This window comes from Salmo trutta, unplaced genomic scaffold (assembly GCF_901001165.1).
Source record: "Salmo trutta unplaced genomic scaffold, fSalTru1.1, whole genome shotgun sequence".
NCBI lineage: Eukaryota > Metazoa > Chordata > Actinopteri > Salmoniformes > Salmonidae > Salmo > Salmo trutta.
This window is the reverse complement of record NW_021823266.1, coordinates 13756-30351: the sequence shown is the minus strand read 5'-3', so window position 1 is coordinate 30351 and position 16596 is coordinate 13756. Positions and strand designations below refer to the sequence as shown.

Below are 16596 nucleotides of genomic sequence, written 5' to 3'. Positions count from 1 at the left end.
TGCTGTTTACACCTGTTGTATTCTGTGCAACTGACAGATACACTGATTGGATCTGAAATAGTTGCCAATTTGGCAAATAGAAGGTCTAAATATCCATTTGAGCCAGAATCATGGAAGAGGAATGACATTAAGGTCTGAAAGGCATGAAGATTATGATCACTTGCTCAAAAAATTTGTATTGCTATTTTCACCTACACACAGGGGAGAAAGACCAAACTACTGCAATTATTTGTGTTTTGGTTATCAGTAAATACAAATCCCCTCCCGAATGGGGCAACCTCAGAGCAGACTCTTACCCTGGGCAATAGCGTAACCCTTAATGTCAATCCCTGATGTATGATGACTGTATTAATATATGTTATGTTTTCTATCAGTGTACTGTAGGATAACCACCTTTGAACCTCAAGATGATGCTCATGATAGTCGTAGTCACTGTGCTGATTCACTGCCATGCTGATTGTCTGTGGTTGAAGTCACCATATGACAGAAAAACACATTGAACAATGTAATACAACTCAAACCATCAAGAGAGTGCTAACTACAGCAGTTCAATCTCAACGCAGCAGATGAAGACACATTTAGAGAGTGCTAACTACAGCAGTTCAATCTCAACGCAGCAGATGAAGACACATTTAGAGAGTGCTAACTACAGCAGTTCAATCTCAACGCAGCAGATGAAGACACATTTCTGGTTTAATGTATATGCTGATGTGGTGATGATGACTATGTAATGACACATTTTCCTGAAAGTAAGAAAAGGTGTGTACATTTGTAACTGTGTGAAATTTGAGACATTCTTATAACATGGGTAGGGCTCCTTTTAAAAGCCCTGGCATCCTTTCGTAACTTACAGTACTGCAGTACTACAACAAGCAACTCAATCCACTTACCAACACAACCACGTGAGAGACAGCTTCAATGGGTTTTGGTAAGTCAACTAACACTGCTCATTGCAAGATTTTTGATCAAATTCAGATGCTAAAAAATGTGACTATTGCATTGTCAAGGTAGCCTAAGTCATGTTTAGTGACAGAGGGTAATATAGTACAGTGAATGGGTAATTGGGTGACTTGACTTGTAGAATGGAACATTTTCTTACAAAGAAAGATCATCCTTGTTGGTGTTTGTTCATCTGTTAAACAGTGGCGGTTCTAGACCATTTCAACTGGGGGGGGCCAAGCTGGGGCCAGTTGAACTGTTAGAGGGGCCAGTTACATTAGACGTTATTGTTGTCATATCGCTTTCTTCACTGCATTGCAGGCATTAGCAGGCAAAAGACCATGTTCATAATCATCATCACTGTCTAATAACGGATGTAAAAAAATAATGATAGCAAAAATGTGTTATGTCAAAATTATTTCATACTCCACATTTAGGGGGAGCCACAAGGGGGTCCAAAATTGATGAACAAATAAGGTTTTAAATGTAAGATGGCTAAATAAAGAGCACAATTATTGATCATTATTATATTATTATTTGTGCCCTAATCCTATAAAAGCTCTTAGTCACTTCCCACGAGCCGGTTTATGACAAAAACTCACACTCATTCTTATGTTTAATAAATATATCGTATAGTGTGTATGTGGCAGGCTTACAATGATGGCAAAAAATAACATTTGAGAGTGCGCTGCCCTTGGTGCTAGAGGGGGTAACAGATGGAGGTTGAATGTTTGAAGGGGTACGGGGCTATAAAAAGTTTTGGAACCACTGGCATAGATAACACTAGCAAACTAGAAAAATAGATGTTTCACTTGAATTATTGTCATAGGTTCCTCATACCATTTCATACTGGCCCAAGGCTGTCTTTTACATAGAGATCATATTACATTCTAATTCCTAAGTCTATGGTCTTTCGCCTATTTCTTTCTGCATATTTATTCTGCATTTTGCATGGTGAAAGGCTACAAGTGTTTTCTCTATCCAGTGATCTAAACTAGCCCAACTGATAGTGTTTCTGCTATGTTGCTGTCAGGCAAAAATGTGACCAACAAACATTGGGCAAGACAACATCAAACACAGAAACAGACACCCACACTAGAAAACATAAAAGTTGTATTATCAGGAAAAATAGAAAAGCAGGATTTTAACTAAGGGATAATTCAGTTTCAAATGAAAAAAGTTTTTTCTATATATGTATTAATTTCATTCTTTCTTGAAGACGTTGGCAAAGTAGAGCTCCACTGTGAGAAGAACAACAAAGCCCACAAAACCAATGACATCTCAGTGAACAGACTGATAGTCAGGAGAGGCCAGTCCTTCCTGGTCACCTTTGAACTCCATGGCCCCTCCAGGCCCACAACAGACTTACTGGAGCTGAAGGTGGAGACAGGTGAGCTATCTAGAATAGAAAATAGAATAACTTTATTTATCGCTGCTATTTATTAGGGCTGTTTGTATTAAAAGTTTCCCGGACCCAGATTATGCTAGTCCTGGACTAAAACACACTAGGATGGATCGAGGCTAGGGTAGAGAAATCGGCCCTATGTTAGTCCCCTTTGAAAGACAGACACGTGCAGTAATAATGACATTGGAACAAATCCTTGTATGCATTTTACATACCTGAGTTGGGGTCAATTCAATTTAATCTAAAAACTGAATTGCACCAATGACAGGACTTGAGATACCTCCACTTGTAATGTATATGTACTCCTGACATCAACGTTAAGCTGTCAGAAAATATAGAATCTAATTGGACAAATACACTGAGTGCACAAAACATTAGGAACACCTGCTCTTTCCATGATATAGACTGACCAGGTGAATCCTGGTGAAAGCTATGATCCCTAATTGAATCCACTTCAATTAGTGTAGATGAAAGAGAGGAGACAGGTTAAAGGATTTTTAAGCCTTGAGACAACTGAGACATGGATTGTGTATGTGTGTCATTCAGAGGGTGAATGGGCAAGACAATAGATTTAAGTGCCTTTGAACAGGGTATGGTAGTAGGTGCCAAGCACACCAGTTTGAGTGTGTCAAGAACTGCAATGCTGCTGGGGTTTTCACACTCAACAGTTTCCCATGTGTATCAAGAATGGTTCACCACCCAAAGGACATCCAGCTAACTTGACACAACTGTGAGAAGGATTGGCGTCAACATGGACCAGAATCCCTGAGGAACGCTTTCGACACCATGTAGTGTTCATGCCCCGGATAATTGAGGCTGTTCTGAGGGAAAATGGGGACTAGTCATTTTTTGTACTCCCAGTGTATCACTGTTTCTGAAAGTTTTCAGCAATTTCATTCCTACTGAACACAACCCACAACATCCTCTGTTTTCCATCCAGGGCCCCAGCCTTCGGAGGCATTGGGGACCAGGTCAGTGTTCAGGCTACCTGAGGGCTGTGGGAAGGGTTCCTCCTGGAAGGTCAAGGTTCACCAGGGCTCAGTGTTCCTGGCAGGCTCAATCACCCTGGACATCACCAGCCCAGCAGATGCCCCAGTGGGAGAGTACAGGCTGTCTGTAAAGACCAGCGCCACCGCATCAGTGGGCAGCAGCCTGGGCAAGCTCCTTCTGCTGTTTAATCCCTGGTGCAAAGGTAAACACAATTCAATTCAAAACAACTTTATTATCCCTCATGGGAATTCTGGACAATGAATTCACTTCCTGTGAACGAGATTTGAGAGTATGGTAAAGCATATGTAATACTTTAGATTGGAGTTTAAAGCATTCGTAAAAATGTTAACTAGAACTGTGATAAATTCACTTTTTTAATCACAGAAAGGACAACAAATGCTGTGACTGCATCAATACAGCCATGGTAACAGACAGTCAATATTTGATACAGTATCCAGAGGGTGTCAAATGTAGCATTCCTGAATGTTCTCATCAGTTTAAAAGCTGGAAATGGCTAACTTTACAGAAATTGTTGTAACCCATGTCGCTGTATGGGTTGGAAAGACGCCTCATAACTGTTTTGGGACATAATAGACACACAGATACAAACAATGGGCCACAACATCCAGAGCCACATTATATGAATGACAGTCTGTGGTTATGAATGCTGATCTCTAATATCAAAGTGGTGGCATTGCTGTTGAAACCATGTGATGAGTTCATTGGTAGCACAGCCTATTAGCACAGCTTGGTAGCACAGCCTTGCAGCACAGCCTGGTAGCACAGCCTGCTAACATCCTGGTATTAAAGTCTGGTAACATACTGGTAACACAGCTTGGTAACACTACATTCTAGCATGGGAGACAGTGGTCATAACACAGTAACAGCATGATAACATGTTAAAGTTACTCGCAATTTAAACCTTGTCCAGATACCCTTTCATTTCAGTTTGTATAATAATATATTTTTTATTTATCCAGTCAAGTCAGTGGAACAAATTCTTATAATTCATGTTTTTAAAACGGCTGTATTTTGTTGCGGGCTGTAGAGGACTGGGTGCATCTACCTGAAGAGGAGGAGAGGCAGGAGTATGTGATGAGAGAACAAGGCCTGGTGTACAAAGGTTCTGACAAATACATCAGCTCTATGGCGTGGAACTTCGGACAGGTACACAGAACAAACAATACAGTATTGTACAGTTGAAAAGTACTAGCTATCTGCTTATAACATATAGGGCTTGTTTCCTGGACACAGATTAAATATATTCCTCAACTAAAAAGCAAAGTCAATGGAGATTCTCCCTCCCAAATTATTTTTACTCTAGAGAAGTCCAGGACTAATCTGTTGTCCAGGAAACCGACCCCAAATGTCACACGATATCTTAGTCTACGTGATTGGCTAGAGTCCTTCGTGGCTCCATTGGTAAAGAATGGCTCTTGCAACGCAAGGGTTGTGGGGTTCGATTACTGCGGGAGACCAATACGAACACTTATCCACTCAATACTGTAAGTCGCTCTGGATAAGAGCGTCTGTTAAATTACAAAATTGTAAGTTAGTATAGACAAGACATTTTAGAAATTGTTGCTAACTAACCTGCCCAAATGTATTGTTTCTCCAGTTTGAAGACGATATAGTGGACATTTGCCTAAAGCTGCTTGACGTGAATCCCAAGTGTCTGTGTGACCCCGCAAAGGACTTCTCTGCTCGTTGCAACCCCATCTATGTCAGTAGGGTGGTCAGTGCCATGGTAAGATTGGAGATCTGACCCACACTAGTAACAGTGACAACATTATTGAACCCTACTAGTAACAGTGAACAGGTTTCCATCCAACCTTTTTATGCGAGTAAAGTACATGTCAGATAAAACATTTCATGACATTTCATGAAAGTGCTGATGGAAAATGTGTCAGTCAGCTTTACAAATGTTGACAAAACAAAATGCACAAGACAAGTCGGTAAATTAATTATGAGAGAAATGTTGGTGGAAATGCTTTTATGCGCAAATATTGATTTAATAACCATCAAATCGAAGTAAACTTGGAATCACGCAATGACATCTTGTGTGGTCGTCCCACTATGACTCATCGGGAAAGCATGCCGTTTATTAGGCTACAGATAAATAAATTAATGATGAAGTTCACAGGGTGGTGAATGTGCAAGGGGATGAGCTTGATATTTCTTTCTATTAAATATTGAGGGCCTTATTCTGGTAACATGATCCTCGATGCTTGGCTGCCGTTTGACAAATAAAACATAATCTTATAATGTTGGCTATAGTGCATTCGGAAAGTATTCAGACCTTTGACAATTTCTACATTTTGTTACGTTACAGCTTTATTCTAAAATGTGACCAACCGCCTCGATCTTATGTAGCAAAATGTGATTATTATTCGTTTTTTTTCTTTGGATAAAGGTAGAGACTCAGAGACAGAAAATGGGATATCATACACTGCAGTTGAGGAACAATGGGGAAATAATCTGCTTTGAAACCTCACTTTTGAGAAAATAGCCCTTGAATGTTTTGGTACACCTACTGGAGAGCTCTTCTACATCCATTCAGCATCGGTCACATCCTCATAAGCCTTAGCCCCGTTCATCTCTTTAAGGATTCATATGTGAGGCCATGTGGTAAATATTGTATTCATATTTATGGATGGAATACAAGTTTCTAATTAAGGCACATGAAAGTTCACATGTTCTAGAAGGCATTTCTGCCAATAAACATATTTAGATAAAAAAAGTATGTTTACGTTGAAATGCTGCTCCTGTGAAGTAAGTGATGTACGACAAAAAAAGTACATTTAATGGAAACACATCTCTGGTGGGAAAATGCGCATATTGTTTTTATGCTTTTATGATTTTAGAATATTCACATGAATATCTGTCGCCACTTGGATGGAAATCCTAGCTTGTGACAACATTATTGTTTTAACATTGACAACATTATTGACCCCCACTAGTAACAGTGACAACATTATTAAACCCATCTAGTAACTGTGACAACATTATTGAACCCCACTAGTAACAGTGACATTATTGACCCCCACTAGTAACAGTGACAACATTATTAAACCCATCTAGTAACCGTGACAACATTATTGAACCCCACTAGTAACAGTGACATTATTGACCCCCACTAGTAACAGTGACAACATTATTAAACCCATCTAGTAACCGTGACAACATTATTGAACCCCACTAGTAACAGTGACATTATTGAACCCATCTAGTAACAGTGACAACATTATTAAACCCATCTAGTAACCGTGACAACATTATTGAACCCCACTAGTAACTGTGACAACATTATTAAACCCATCTAGTAACAGTAACATTCTTTAAATCATCATAAGCTCATAGTTCTGTATAAACAGCACAAGAAGATACATTGGTTCATTTCTGGAACATCATCTAGCCCTGTTCACTATAAATGGTTCCAGTGCCACTAATTAAGGTGTTGTTACACATATAGGACTGGTTTCCCGAACCCAGATTAAATCTAGTCCTGGACTAAAAATAACTTTCCACACTGAACATGCTTTTTAGTCCAAGGCTATGCTCAATCTAGATCCAGGAAAGCAACTACATTTTAGATAGTACAAAAACACATTCACTCAGCCAAATGACAGTTCTGAAATCTAATTTGAACATTATTGTCCTTGCCCAGATCAACGCTAACGATGACAGAGGTGTCCTGATGGGGCGGTGGGATGGTCGATACGATGGTGGCATGTCCCCCACTCACTGGAACGGCAGTGTGGAGGTACTAAGGAGGTGGCTCAAAAATGGCAGCAATCCAGTCAAGTATGGCCAGTGTTGGGTGTTCGCCGCTGTAATGTGCACAGGTAGGCTATTACTGTCCAATCTCTCTTCAATTATTATTTTAGTCAATCAATCAATACAATGTTATTTAAATAGAACTGACTATTGCATGCGCTCAGACCCAGGGCTGTGATTGGTTTTTGAGAGGGATGGCAAGATTACCCACCACCTCTGATCAGAGGAGAGAGGCTGCGTGTCAATGCATTGGATGTGCTTATTTTAGTTAACCAGTATTCTTTGAATGTGTTGTTTTAGTTAACCAGTATGCCTGAAATGTATTTCCTTGTCAGTACTGAGGTGTTTGGGAATCCCATGTCGAGTGGTTTCCAACTTTCAGTCTGCCCACGACACCGACAAAAACCTGACAATTGACTACTTCTTCTCCGACTATGGAGTCAGACCCAAACAGAGCCCCGACAGTGTATGGTAAGTGTAACATGAGGTCATTGTGGCTACAGTATGAAGAGTGATGCCAATAGCATGAAGTTTTGAAGACTGGTGTTTCTGCTCAGGAACTACCATGTGTGGGTGGAGGCCTGGATGAGACGGCCCGATCTCTCAGCAGGCTCCTTATACGATGGCTGGCAGGTTGTGGACCCCACCCCCCAGGAGAAAAGCACTGGTACGGTCCAACTTCCATCTCATCTCACACCATCTTACATAATAACACACTTCTGGAGGTTGTATGTACTGTATGTTGTGTTACTGTGCAGATGGTTCTGAGTTCGTGTCCTGGGTCTGGGAGACATGAAGGGAACTCCCTGTTATACGCTCATGTTGTTTTCTCTTCCCCTCCCCCAGATGTTTACTGCTGCGGCCCTGCTCCAGTCAAGGCAATACTGCAGGGTCACGTTGACCTCAAATACGATGTGCCCTTTGTCTTCGCCGAAGTCAACGCCGACCGTGTAACCTGGATGGTGTTCGCTGACGGCTCCAAGAAAAAGATCTCCACGGACAGTGTGTCCGTAGGCCAGAACATCAGCACCAAGGCAGTGGGCAGTGACAAGAGAGTGGACATCACGGCCAACTATAAACATGCAGAGGGTTGGTATTGAATGAACCGAGAGTCTGACTATATCAAGGTTTAACTGTTATCAATTGATTTCGGAAATAATGCAACGTTACAAGGGTTATACCTATCATAAGGGTATAAGCGTATTTTATATATTTTAGAAATCTGGTTGGTCTGGGAAATAGTTCTGTACTTTTTTAAGAGATTATTCAGAATGGTGCTGTGTCCACCTGTCACAATAATTCTCCCAGGTGAGTGAAACTGCTTGAGTCACCAGGTACTCATCCAAAATGTCACACATTTCAAACAGGCACAAAAATGGAGAGAGCTGTGTACAATCTAGCTGTGAAAAGAGTCAACATACCCGGAGAGAATTCAAACGGGACCCATGACTGCAAACCTGGCGTTTCCATGAAGATCGTGGAGCTGACCAAGCCGGTCAGCGGCAAAAACATCGACCTCAAGCTTATACTGAACAGCAACGACAGTGAAACTCGGACACTAGTGATCAATGTCAACGTTCAGGCCATGAGATACAACGGGATCCCATCCTCCCAGATACAGACCGAATTGAAAAAACTGAAGCTCCTTCCCAACCAAGGTAGAGTGAAAATGTTCCAAACTCTTTCCGTGAGTAGGCCTACAAGGTTTAACTATCACAGTAGTGCACACAGGGAGGCATTTACATCACAGAACAAAGGGAACTGAAACACTTAACAAAACCAAAAGCACATTGCAGCTATTCACCTTTAGAATTCTTTGTCAACATCCTTGGTATGACGCATATATCAATCTCAATGATTGATTTCCACAAAAACATGGTGTGTTTCAGGAGTGCATATAGTTAGAGTTTAACTGGTCAATTTACAAAGCTGTAAATTATCATGTATAGCTGTCATAGCGTTGTAGCAAATCGACTGACTCTAACTCTTATGGCTGTCAGGTTGCTAACGTTGTACTGAGGACACAACAGAATGTTAGGGTTGCTAATGTGGTACTGAGGATGCTACAGAATGTTTGGGTTGCTAATGTGGTACTGAGGACGCTACAGAATGTTAGGGTTGCTAATGTGGTACTGAGGATGCTACAGAATGTTAGGGTTGCTAACGTTGTACTGAGGAACACAACAGAATGTTAGGGTTGCTAATGTGGTACTGAGGACACAACAGAATGTTAGTGTGGTACTGAGGACGCTACAGAATGTTATTGTTGCTAATGTGGTACTGAGGACACAACAGAATGTTAGGGTTGCTAATGTTGTACTGAGGGTGCTACAGAATGTTTGGGTTGCTAACGTACTGAGGACGCTACAGAATGTTAGGGTTGCTAATGTGGTACTGAGGACGCTACAGAATGTTAGGGTTGCTAACGTTGTACTGAGGATGCTACAGAATGTTAGGGTTGCTAACGTTGTACTGTGGACACAACAGAATGTTCGGGTTGCTAATGTTGTACTGAGGACAACACAGAATGTTAACGTTTGTGATACCTTGACAATCAAATGCATTGTCTCTGTTGGCAGATCTGACTATACCCATCCACATCCCCTTCTCTGTGTACGGTGAGAAAATGCGGGAGAGCAACAGCATCAAGGTTTCGGCTGTGGTCACAGACAAGGACAAGAGTGAGGCAGTGTACATCACAGAGAAAGACCTTGTGCCAGAGAGCCCTTCGCTCACCATCAAAGTGAGTATTGCATATTCCCAACATTGTCATTTCGCAGTCTGTCAGATCCTTAACTTCTATGGCCTAGGTGGGATGTTAGTGTCCCACTCTATTCAACAGCCAGTGGAATCGCGTGGCGCAAAATATAAATACCTCAAAAATGCAATAATTTCAATATTTCAAACATACGACTATTTTACACCATTTGATAAGACTCTCGTTAATCTAACCACATTGTCCGATTGCAAAAAGGCTTTACAGCGAAGCAAAACATTACATTATGTTAGGAGAGTACATAGACACAAATAACCACACAGCCATTTTTCAAGCATGCATATATGTCACAAAAACCCAAAACACAGCTAAATGCAGCACTAACCTTTGATGATCTTCATCAGATGACACTCCTAGGACATTATGTTATACAATACATGCATGTTTTGTTCAATCAAGTTCATATTTATATCAAAAAACAGCTTTTTACATTGGAGTGTGATGTTCAGAAATTGTATTCCCACCGAAAACTTCCGGTGAATTTACTAAATTACTCATGATAAACGTTGACAAAATTCATAACAATTATTTTAAGAATTATAGATACAGAACTCCTTTATGCAATCGCTATGTCAGATATTAAAATAGATTTTCGGCGAAAGCACATTTTGCAATATTCTGAGTACATAGCTCAGCCATCACGGCTAGCTAATTTGACACCCGCCAAGTTCGGGGCAACCTAAAGTCAGAATTACTATTAGAAAAATTGGATTACCTTTGCTGTTCTTCATCAGAATGCACTCCCAGGACTGCTACTTCCACAACAAATGTTGTTTTTGTTCCAAATAATCCATAGTTATGTGCAAATACCCCCGTTTTGGTCATACGTTCAGGTCACTATCCAAAGGGTAACGCATTTCGAGACAAAAAAATTCAAAATGTTCCATTACCGTACTTAGAATCATGTCAAACGCTGTTTAAAATAAATTTTTATGGCAATTTTCTCATAAAACAGCAATAATATTCCAACCGGACAATACTGTATTCATTCAAAGAGGAAAAGAAAAAATGGCGAGGTCTCGTGAAAGCGCATTTCCATTCACTTTGTCCTCAGGCAGACCACTGACAAACTGAGTTACTATACTTTGCCAAAAGACAGGAGACGCCCCAATCCGCTTTCTGACGGCTTTAGAGAGCCAATGGAAGCCTTAGAAAGTGCAACATAACCCCACGGATACTGTAGTTTCGATAGACAAGCAAAAGGAGAACTACAAAATCGCAGACCGGCCACTTCCTACTAGGTTTTTGCCTGCCATATGAGTTCTGTTATACTCACAGACACCATTCAAACAGTTTTAGAAACGTTAGAGTGTTTTCTGTCCAAATCTACTATTAATATGCATAGTTTCTGGGCAAGAGTAGTAACCAGTTTAAATCGGGTACGTTTTTTATCCGGCCGTGAAAATACTGCGCCCTAACCCAGACAGGTTAAGCCACTCCAATCACCTACTTAGAACAGCTCAACTTTCTCTGAGTGACATTCATTGGGGGTCTTTACATACTCTTGGGTTACCATTTAATTTATAGGTGGCAAACACACTAGTAGCGAGAATAGCAATTTGCAAGGACAATAACGGTTGGCCTGTGAATAAACGTGCTGTGAAGATGAAAATCTAAAGTGTTAGACTGTCATCTGAACAGTTGATATATTTAATACAACGTTAATATCAGTAACAGCCATTAAACTGGAGATGGGGTTTATTCAGTGTGATAGTTCCAATATAATATATTATTTAGCAAATGCTTTTCTTCGAATGTGTGCTCTCTTTTAGGCCATTGGATCTGAATTGCAGTATAGTGAAATGACGGCAGAGGTTGTGTTTGAGAACCCTCTATCCGAAGGTCTGAGAAACTGCTTCATAACAGTGACCGGCAGTGGCTTGCTGACTGAAACAATGGAAGCCAGGTAGGTCTTTGTGACATTTCTCTGATATCTTTACAAGCAAGGTTTCAGTTTGTCATAAAACCTGAATCCATCCCACTGTGCAAAAACCGGTTGAATCAACATTGTTTCCATGTAATTTCAACCAAAAAAATCAGTATGATGATGTTGAATCAACATGGAAAACTGATTGGATGTGCAAAAAGTAAACTTTTAACCTTTTTTTTGTTGAGTTCTAATTCACATTAGGTGATAACTCAACCAAATGCAAATCAGAACTAGACGTTGAACTGACGTCTGTGCCCAGTGAAATGTGTCCAGATTTGAATCCTGGATGTGGACCCAGTTTTTGCCAAGTGGGATGGATTCAGGTTTTATGACAAACCGAAACTTTGCTCGTCAAATTGACAATTTAGCTCTTAATCTCAGATACCCAGACCTAAAATCTCAGGAAATTGTGTAAAATGCTTGATTAGGTTCTGGGGGAAAATGTTTGACAGAAGATACTAATGAGACTAGAGAAGTCACCAGCCCCCTAAACAGAAAGTCTCAGCCAAGCCCCCCTTCTGAAAACCTTCAGCTTGAAATCATTGTCTGAAATCATTGCTTGAAATCCCCGCCCACACTTTCAGCACCACCTCCACCCAGTCCTGATATGTCCAGATATCTGGTGAGGAAACCAAAGCACCAGAACTACGGTTCCTTGTTAGTTGTGGCATCACAGTCTTTTGACAGATGATTCAATACAATTTATGTTACGTAGTCTGTCCACAAGAGATTATTTAGCTCTTGATTAAACTAGAAAGTACATGCATTCATGGGCTGTTCATGTGGTTAAAGCTTAGAGTTTTTCCATCTGAAATATTTTACACTACCTTGTGTGTTGAAGTTTAGAGATCTAAAGCTGCCTTGAGGTATAATGTTTTTCACATGTCTCCTCAGAATGCCTTTGCTAAAACAAGGGCAACGACTACGTGTGACGATGCCCTTTACACCATACAGACCCGGTCCTAAGAAGCTAGTGGCCGGCTTCAACTGTGATCAATTCAGGGACATTAAGGCAAGCTGCAATGTGTACATCAAACCCGTCACCGGTGTTGTCCCCCCACTGCATAGATAGTAAAGCCCTCGTTAGAATAACTCTAACTCAGATAAGTTCTGCAATTTATACCTTATTTTCCTGTTAAGTCAAATTAGGATATAACGTTAGGCCACCGAGACAGTGTCCAAGTTCTATAATTCTCTGGTAGAATATCCTGCTTCTATTTCGTCACACACAACCGTTAGCTATTTTCTAGTTATGCTATTTTTGACCCCCAGGCTGTTGATGTCATGCAGCCTGTAGTTTTTGTGTTTATAGTTTTTCATAAAGCCAATAACAAATTTGATATCGGACGACAATTGAATGTTCATGATGTCACCGCAACAACTGTCGAAACACGTAGTATAAACCAGCCTTTAGTCTTGAAATCTTTGCTTGTTTAGTACATAGCCTCATGTGAATCCTTAAAGAGATAGGTGGGGCTAAGGCTTAAGAGGGTGTGAACAATGCTGAATGGGTGCAGACAAAGAAGAGCTCCTCAGTAGTAGTAATAAAACATTCAAGGGTAATTTTCTCAAAAGTGAGATTACAAGTTTTTCAACTTTCAAAGCAGAATTACTTTCCCATTGTTCTTCAATTGTAGTGTATGATTTACCATTTTCTAATTCTGAGTCTCTAGTTTTATCTAATGTAAAAAAAAACTATTTCAAATTTTGCTACAGAAGACTGAATCGAGCTGGTCGGTCACACATGAAGATTAAACATTTTCAGGCCTACTGTACATCTTACTGTATAAATGATTGTTGAAAACAAGTGTAACATGGCTTGACTTTGTCTATGTAATTCTCTGTAATTGTGGTGCATGTATTGTTGACTGGTGTGGCTTCTTAATGCATTTTAAATTGTCAAATAAAAAAAATGTATAAATATCCTGATTAACTTATTGTTCTTTCAGAATTCAAGTCTGTCACTCTAAGAAAGATTTCCAAACAGGCTTATGCCACTGTTAGCATCTGGCTGTATGTCTCACTAAAATACAAAGCTTCTAGCTGTATGTTGTCTGAGATCCCTAAAGATTGGAAAGCTGCCACGGTCACCCCGCTCTTCAAAGGGGGAGACACTCTGACCCAAACTGTTACAGACCTAAATCCATCCTGCCCTGCCTTTCTAAAGTCTTCGAAAGCCAAGTGAACAAACAGATCACCAACCATTTTGAATCCCACCGTACCTTCTCCGCTATGCAATCTGGTTTCCGAGCTGGTCACGGGTGCACCTCAGCCATGCTCAAGGTCCTAAACGATATCATGACCGCCATCGATAAAAGACAGTACTATGCAGCCGTCTTCATCGACCTGGCCAAGGCTTTCGACTCTGTCAATCACCGTATTCTTCGGCAGACTCAACCTTGGTTTCTCTAATGACTGCCTCGCCTGGTTCACCAACTACTTCTCAGATAGAGTTCAGTGTGTCAAATCAGAGGGCCTCTGGCAGTCTCTATGGGGATGCCACAGGGTTCAATTCTCTGGCCGACTCTTTTCTCTGTATATATCAATGATGTCGCTCTTTGTCACAACTGATTTGGACTGGTGTAGAGGCGGAATTAGATGCAGGAGACAGAGGTGCTGGAGTGTCTTTTAATGAACTGACACACAAAGGCCGAAAAGCACAGGGCGCTACACAAAGTTTGCCTGGGAGAAACACTTTCCCATAAAACACAAAAAATATATATTCCACGGCACAAAAGGCAAGGAGCGCAGCCCGGTAAATCCTTTGACAAAAAACTGTCGGAAAACACAACGTACCCAAAATACCTCCCACCGTCCTGAGTGGACAATAAACAATCCCGCACAAAATCCCAACTGAAAACACACATTAAATAAGCCCCCACTAATGACAGACACAAAACAGGTGCGGAACAGACAGACAAAACTAAAAGACACAGAAACACTGATCGGTGGCAGCTAATAGGCCGGCGACGACGACCGCCGAGGGCCGCCCGACCGAGGAGGGGTGCCACATTCGTTGGATCCTGTGACACTCTTGCTGCGGGTGATTCTTTGATCCACCTCTACGCAGACAACACCATTCTGTATACATCTGGCCCTTCTTTGGACACTGTGATAACAAACCTCAAAACGAGCTTCAACGCCATACAACACTCCTTCCGTGGCCTCCAATTGCCCTTAAATGCTAGTAAAACAAAATGCATGCTCTTCAACCGATCGCTATCCGCACCCGCCTGCCGACTAGCATCACTACTCTGGACGGTTCTGACTTAGAATATGTGGACAACTATAAATGTCCGCCTTTCCTTCCAGTTCTCTGCTGCCAATGACTGGAACGAATTGCGAAAGTTGGAGACATATCTCCCTCACTAACTTTAAGTGTCAGCTGTCAGGGTAGCTTACCGATCGCTTCAGCTGTACACAGCCCATCTGTAAATAGCCCATCCAACCATCTACCTACCTTATCCCCATATTTGTTTTTCTGCTCTTTTGAACACCAGTATTTCTACTTGCACATGCTAATCTGCACATATATCACTCCAGTGTAAATTGCGAAATTGTATTTACTTCGCCACTATAGGCCTATTTATTGCCTTACCTCCTTACTTAATTTGCAAACACTATATACAGATTATTCTATTGTGTTATTGACTGTAGGATTGTTTATCCCATGTGTAACTCTGTGTTGTTTTTGTCGCACTGCTTTGCTTTATCATGGCCAGGTTGCAGTTTTACCTGGTTAAATAAAGGTGAAATAAATCTAATTAAAATAAAATAGAAATAAAATGTTCCATTGAAATACGAAGTGTCTGGCTGTGTGATGTCCCACTAAAATACAAAGCATCTGGCTGTATGATGTCCCACTAAAATACAAAGCATCTGGCTGTATGATGTCCCACTAAAATACAAAGCATCTGGCTGTATGATGTCACACTAAAATACAAAGCATCTGGCTGTATGATGTCACACCAAAATACAAAGTATCTGGCTGTATGATGTTACACTAAAATACAAAGCATCTGGCTGTATGATGTTACACTAAAATACAAAGCATCTGGCTGTATTATGTCCCACTAAAATACAAAGCATCTGGCTGTATGATGTTCCACTAAAATACAAAGCATCTGGCTGTATGATGTTCCACTAAAATACAAAGCATCTGGCTGTATGATGTCCCACTAAAATACAAAGCATCTGGCTGTATGATGTCCCACTAAAATACAAAGCATCTGGCTGTATGATGTCCCACTAAAATACAAAGCATCTGGCTGTATGATGTCACACTAAAATACAAAGCATCTGGCTGTATGATGTCCCACTAAAATACAAATAAAAGTGGTAAAGCCTAAATTAAATTTAAATATTCATACACTCATGAAGCAAAATGTATGTTTGTCAAATATTTGTCTTGCTGTAATGTAATATATCTTCTGTTAAAATGATGTAGAGCATGTGTGTACACGAGGGAAGTACACACACTTCAGTAGCATTCAACAAAGTCCCAGTCTATTGAGCTCAAGGTCAGAAAAAAGACCCCCAGTCCTCTTCACACACCTCTTTGTTTTCATTCACCTCATACACACGTACCCACAGTGCCACTCATTGTCTAGCTGGGCCCTTGAATCAGAGCTTTTTACTCCATACATTTTCCCTGACACCCAAAAGTACTTGTTACATTTTGAATGTAAAATGGTCCAATTCATGCACTTATCAAGAGAACAACCTTGGTCATACCTATCGCCTCTGATCTGGTTGACTCACTAAACACAAATGCTTCAT

At 40.7% G+C, this 16596-nt stretch overlaps 1 protein-coding gene across 1 annotated transcript; it reads left to right on the top strand.

Moving 5' to 3' along the window:
- The first annotated feature begins 861 nt into the window (after positions 1–861).
- Positions 862–13145, top strand: LOC115189986 (protein-glutamine gamma-glutamyltransferase 2-like). Its single transcript, XM_029748505.1, has 13 exons — positions 862–928; positions 2159–2329; positions 3285–3536; positions 4383–4501; positions 4953–5081; positions 7002–7179; positions 7447–7582; positions 7669–7778; positions 7958–8200; positions 8479–8769; positions 9691–9854; positions 11660–11793; positions 12712–13145. Exons 1-13 carry the CDS (start codon positions 919–921, stop codon positions 12887–12889), a joined length of 2115 nt encoding a protein of 704 aa, XP_029604365.1. The 5' UTR covers positions 862–918; the 3' UTR covers positions 12890–13145.
- The last annotated feature ends 3451 nt before the right edge of the window (positions 13146–16596 follow it).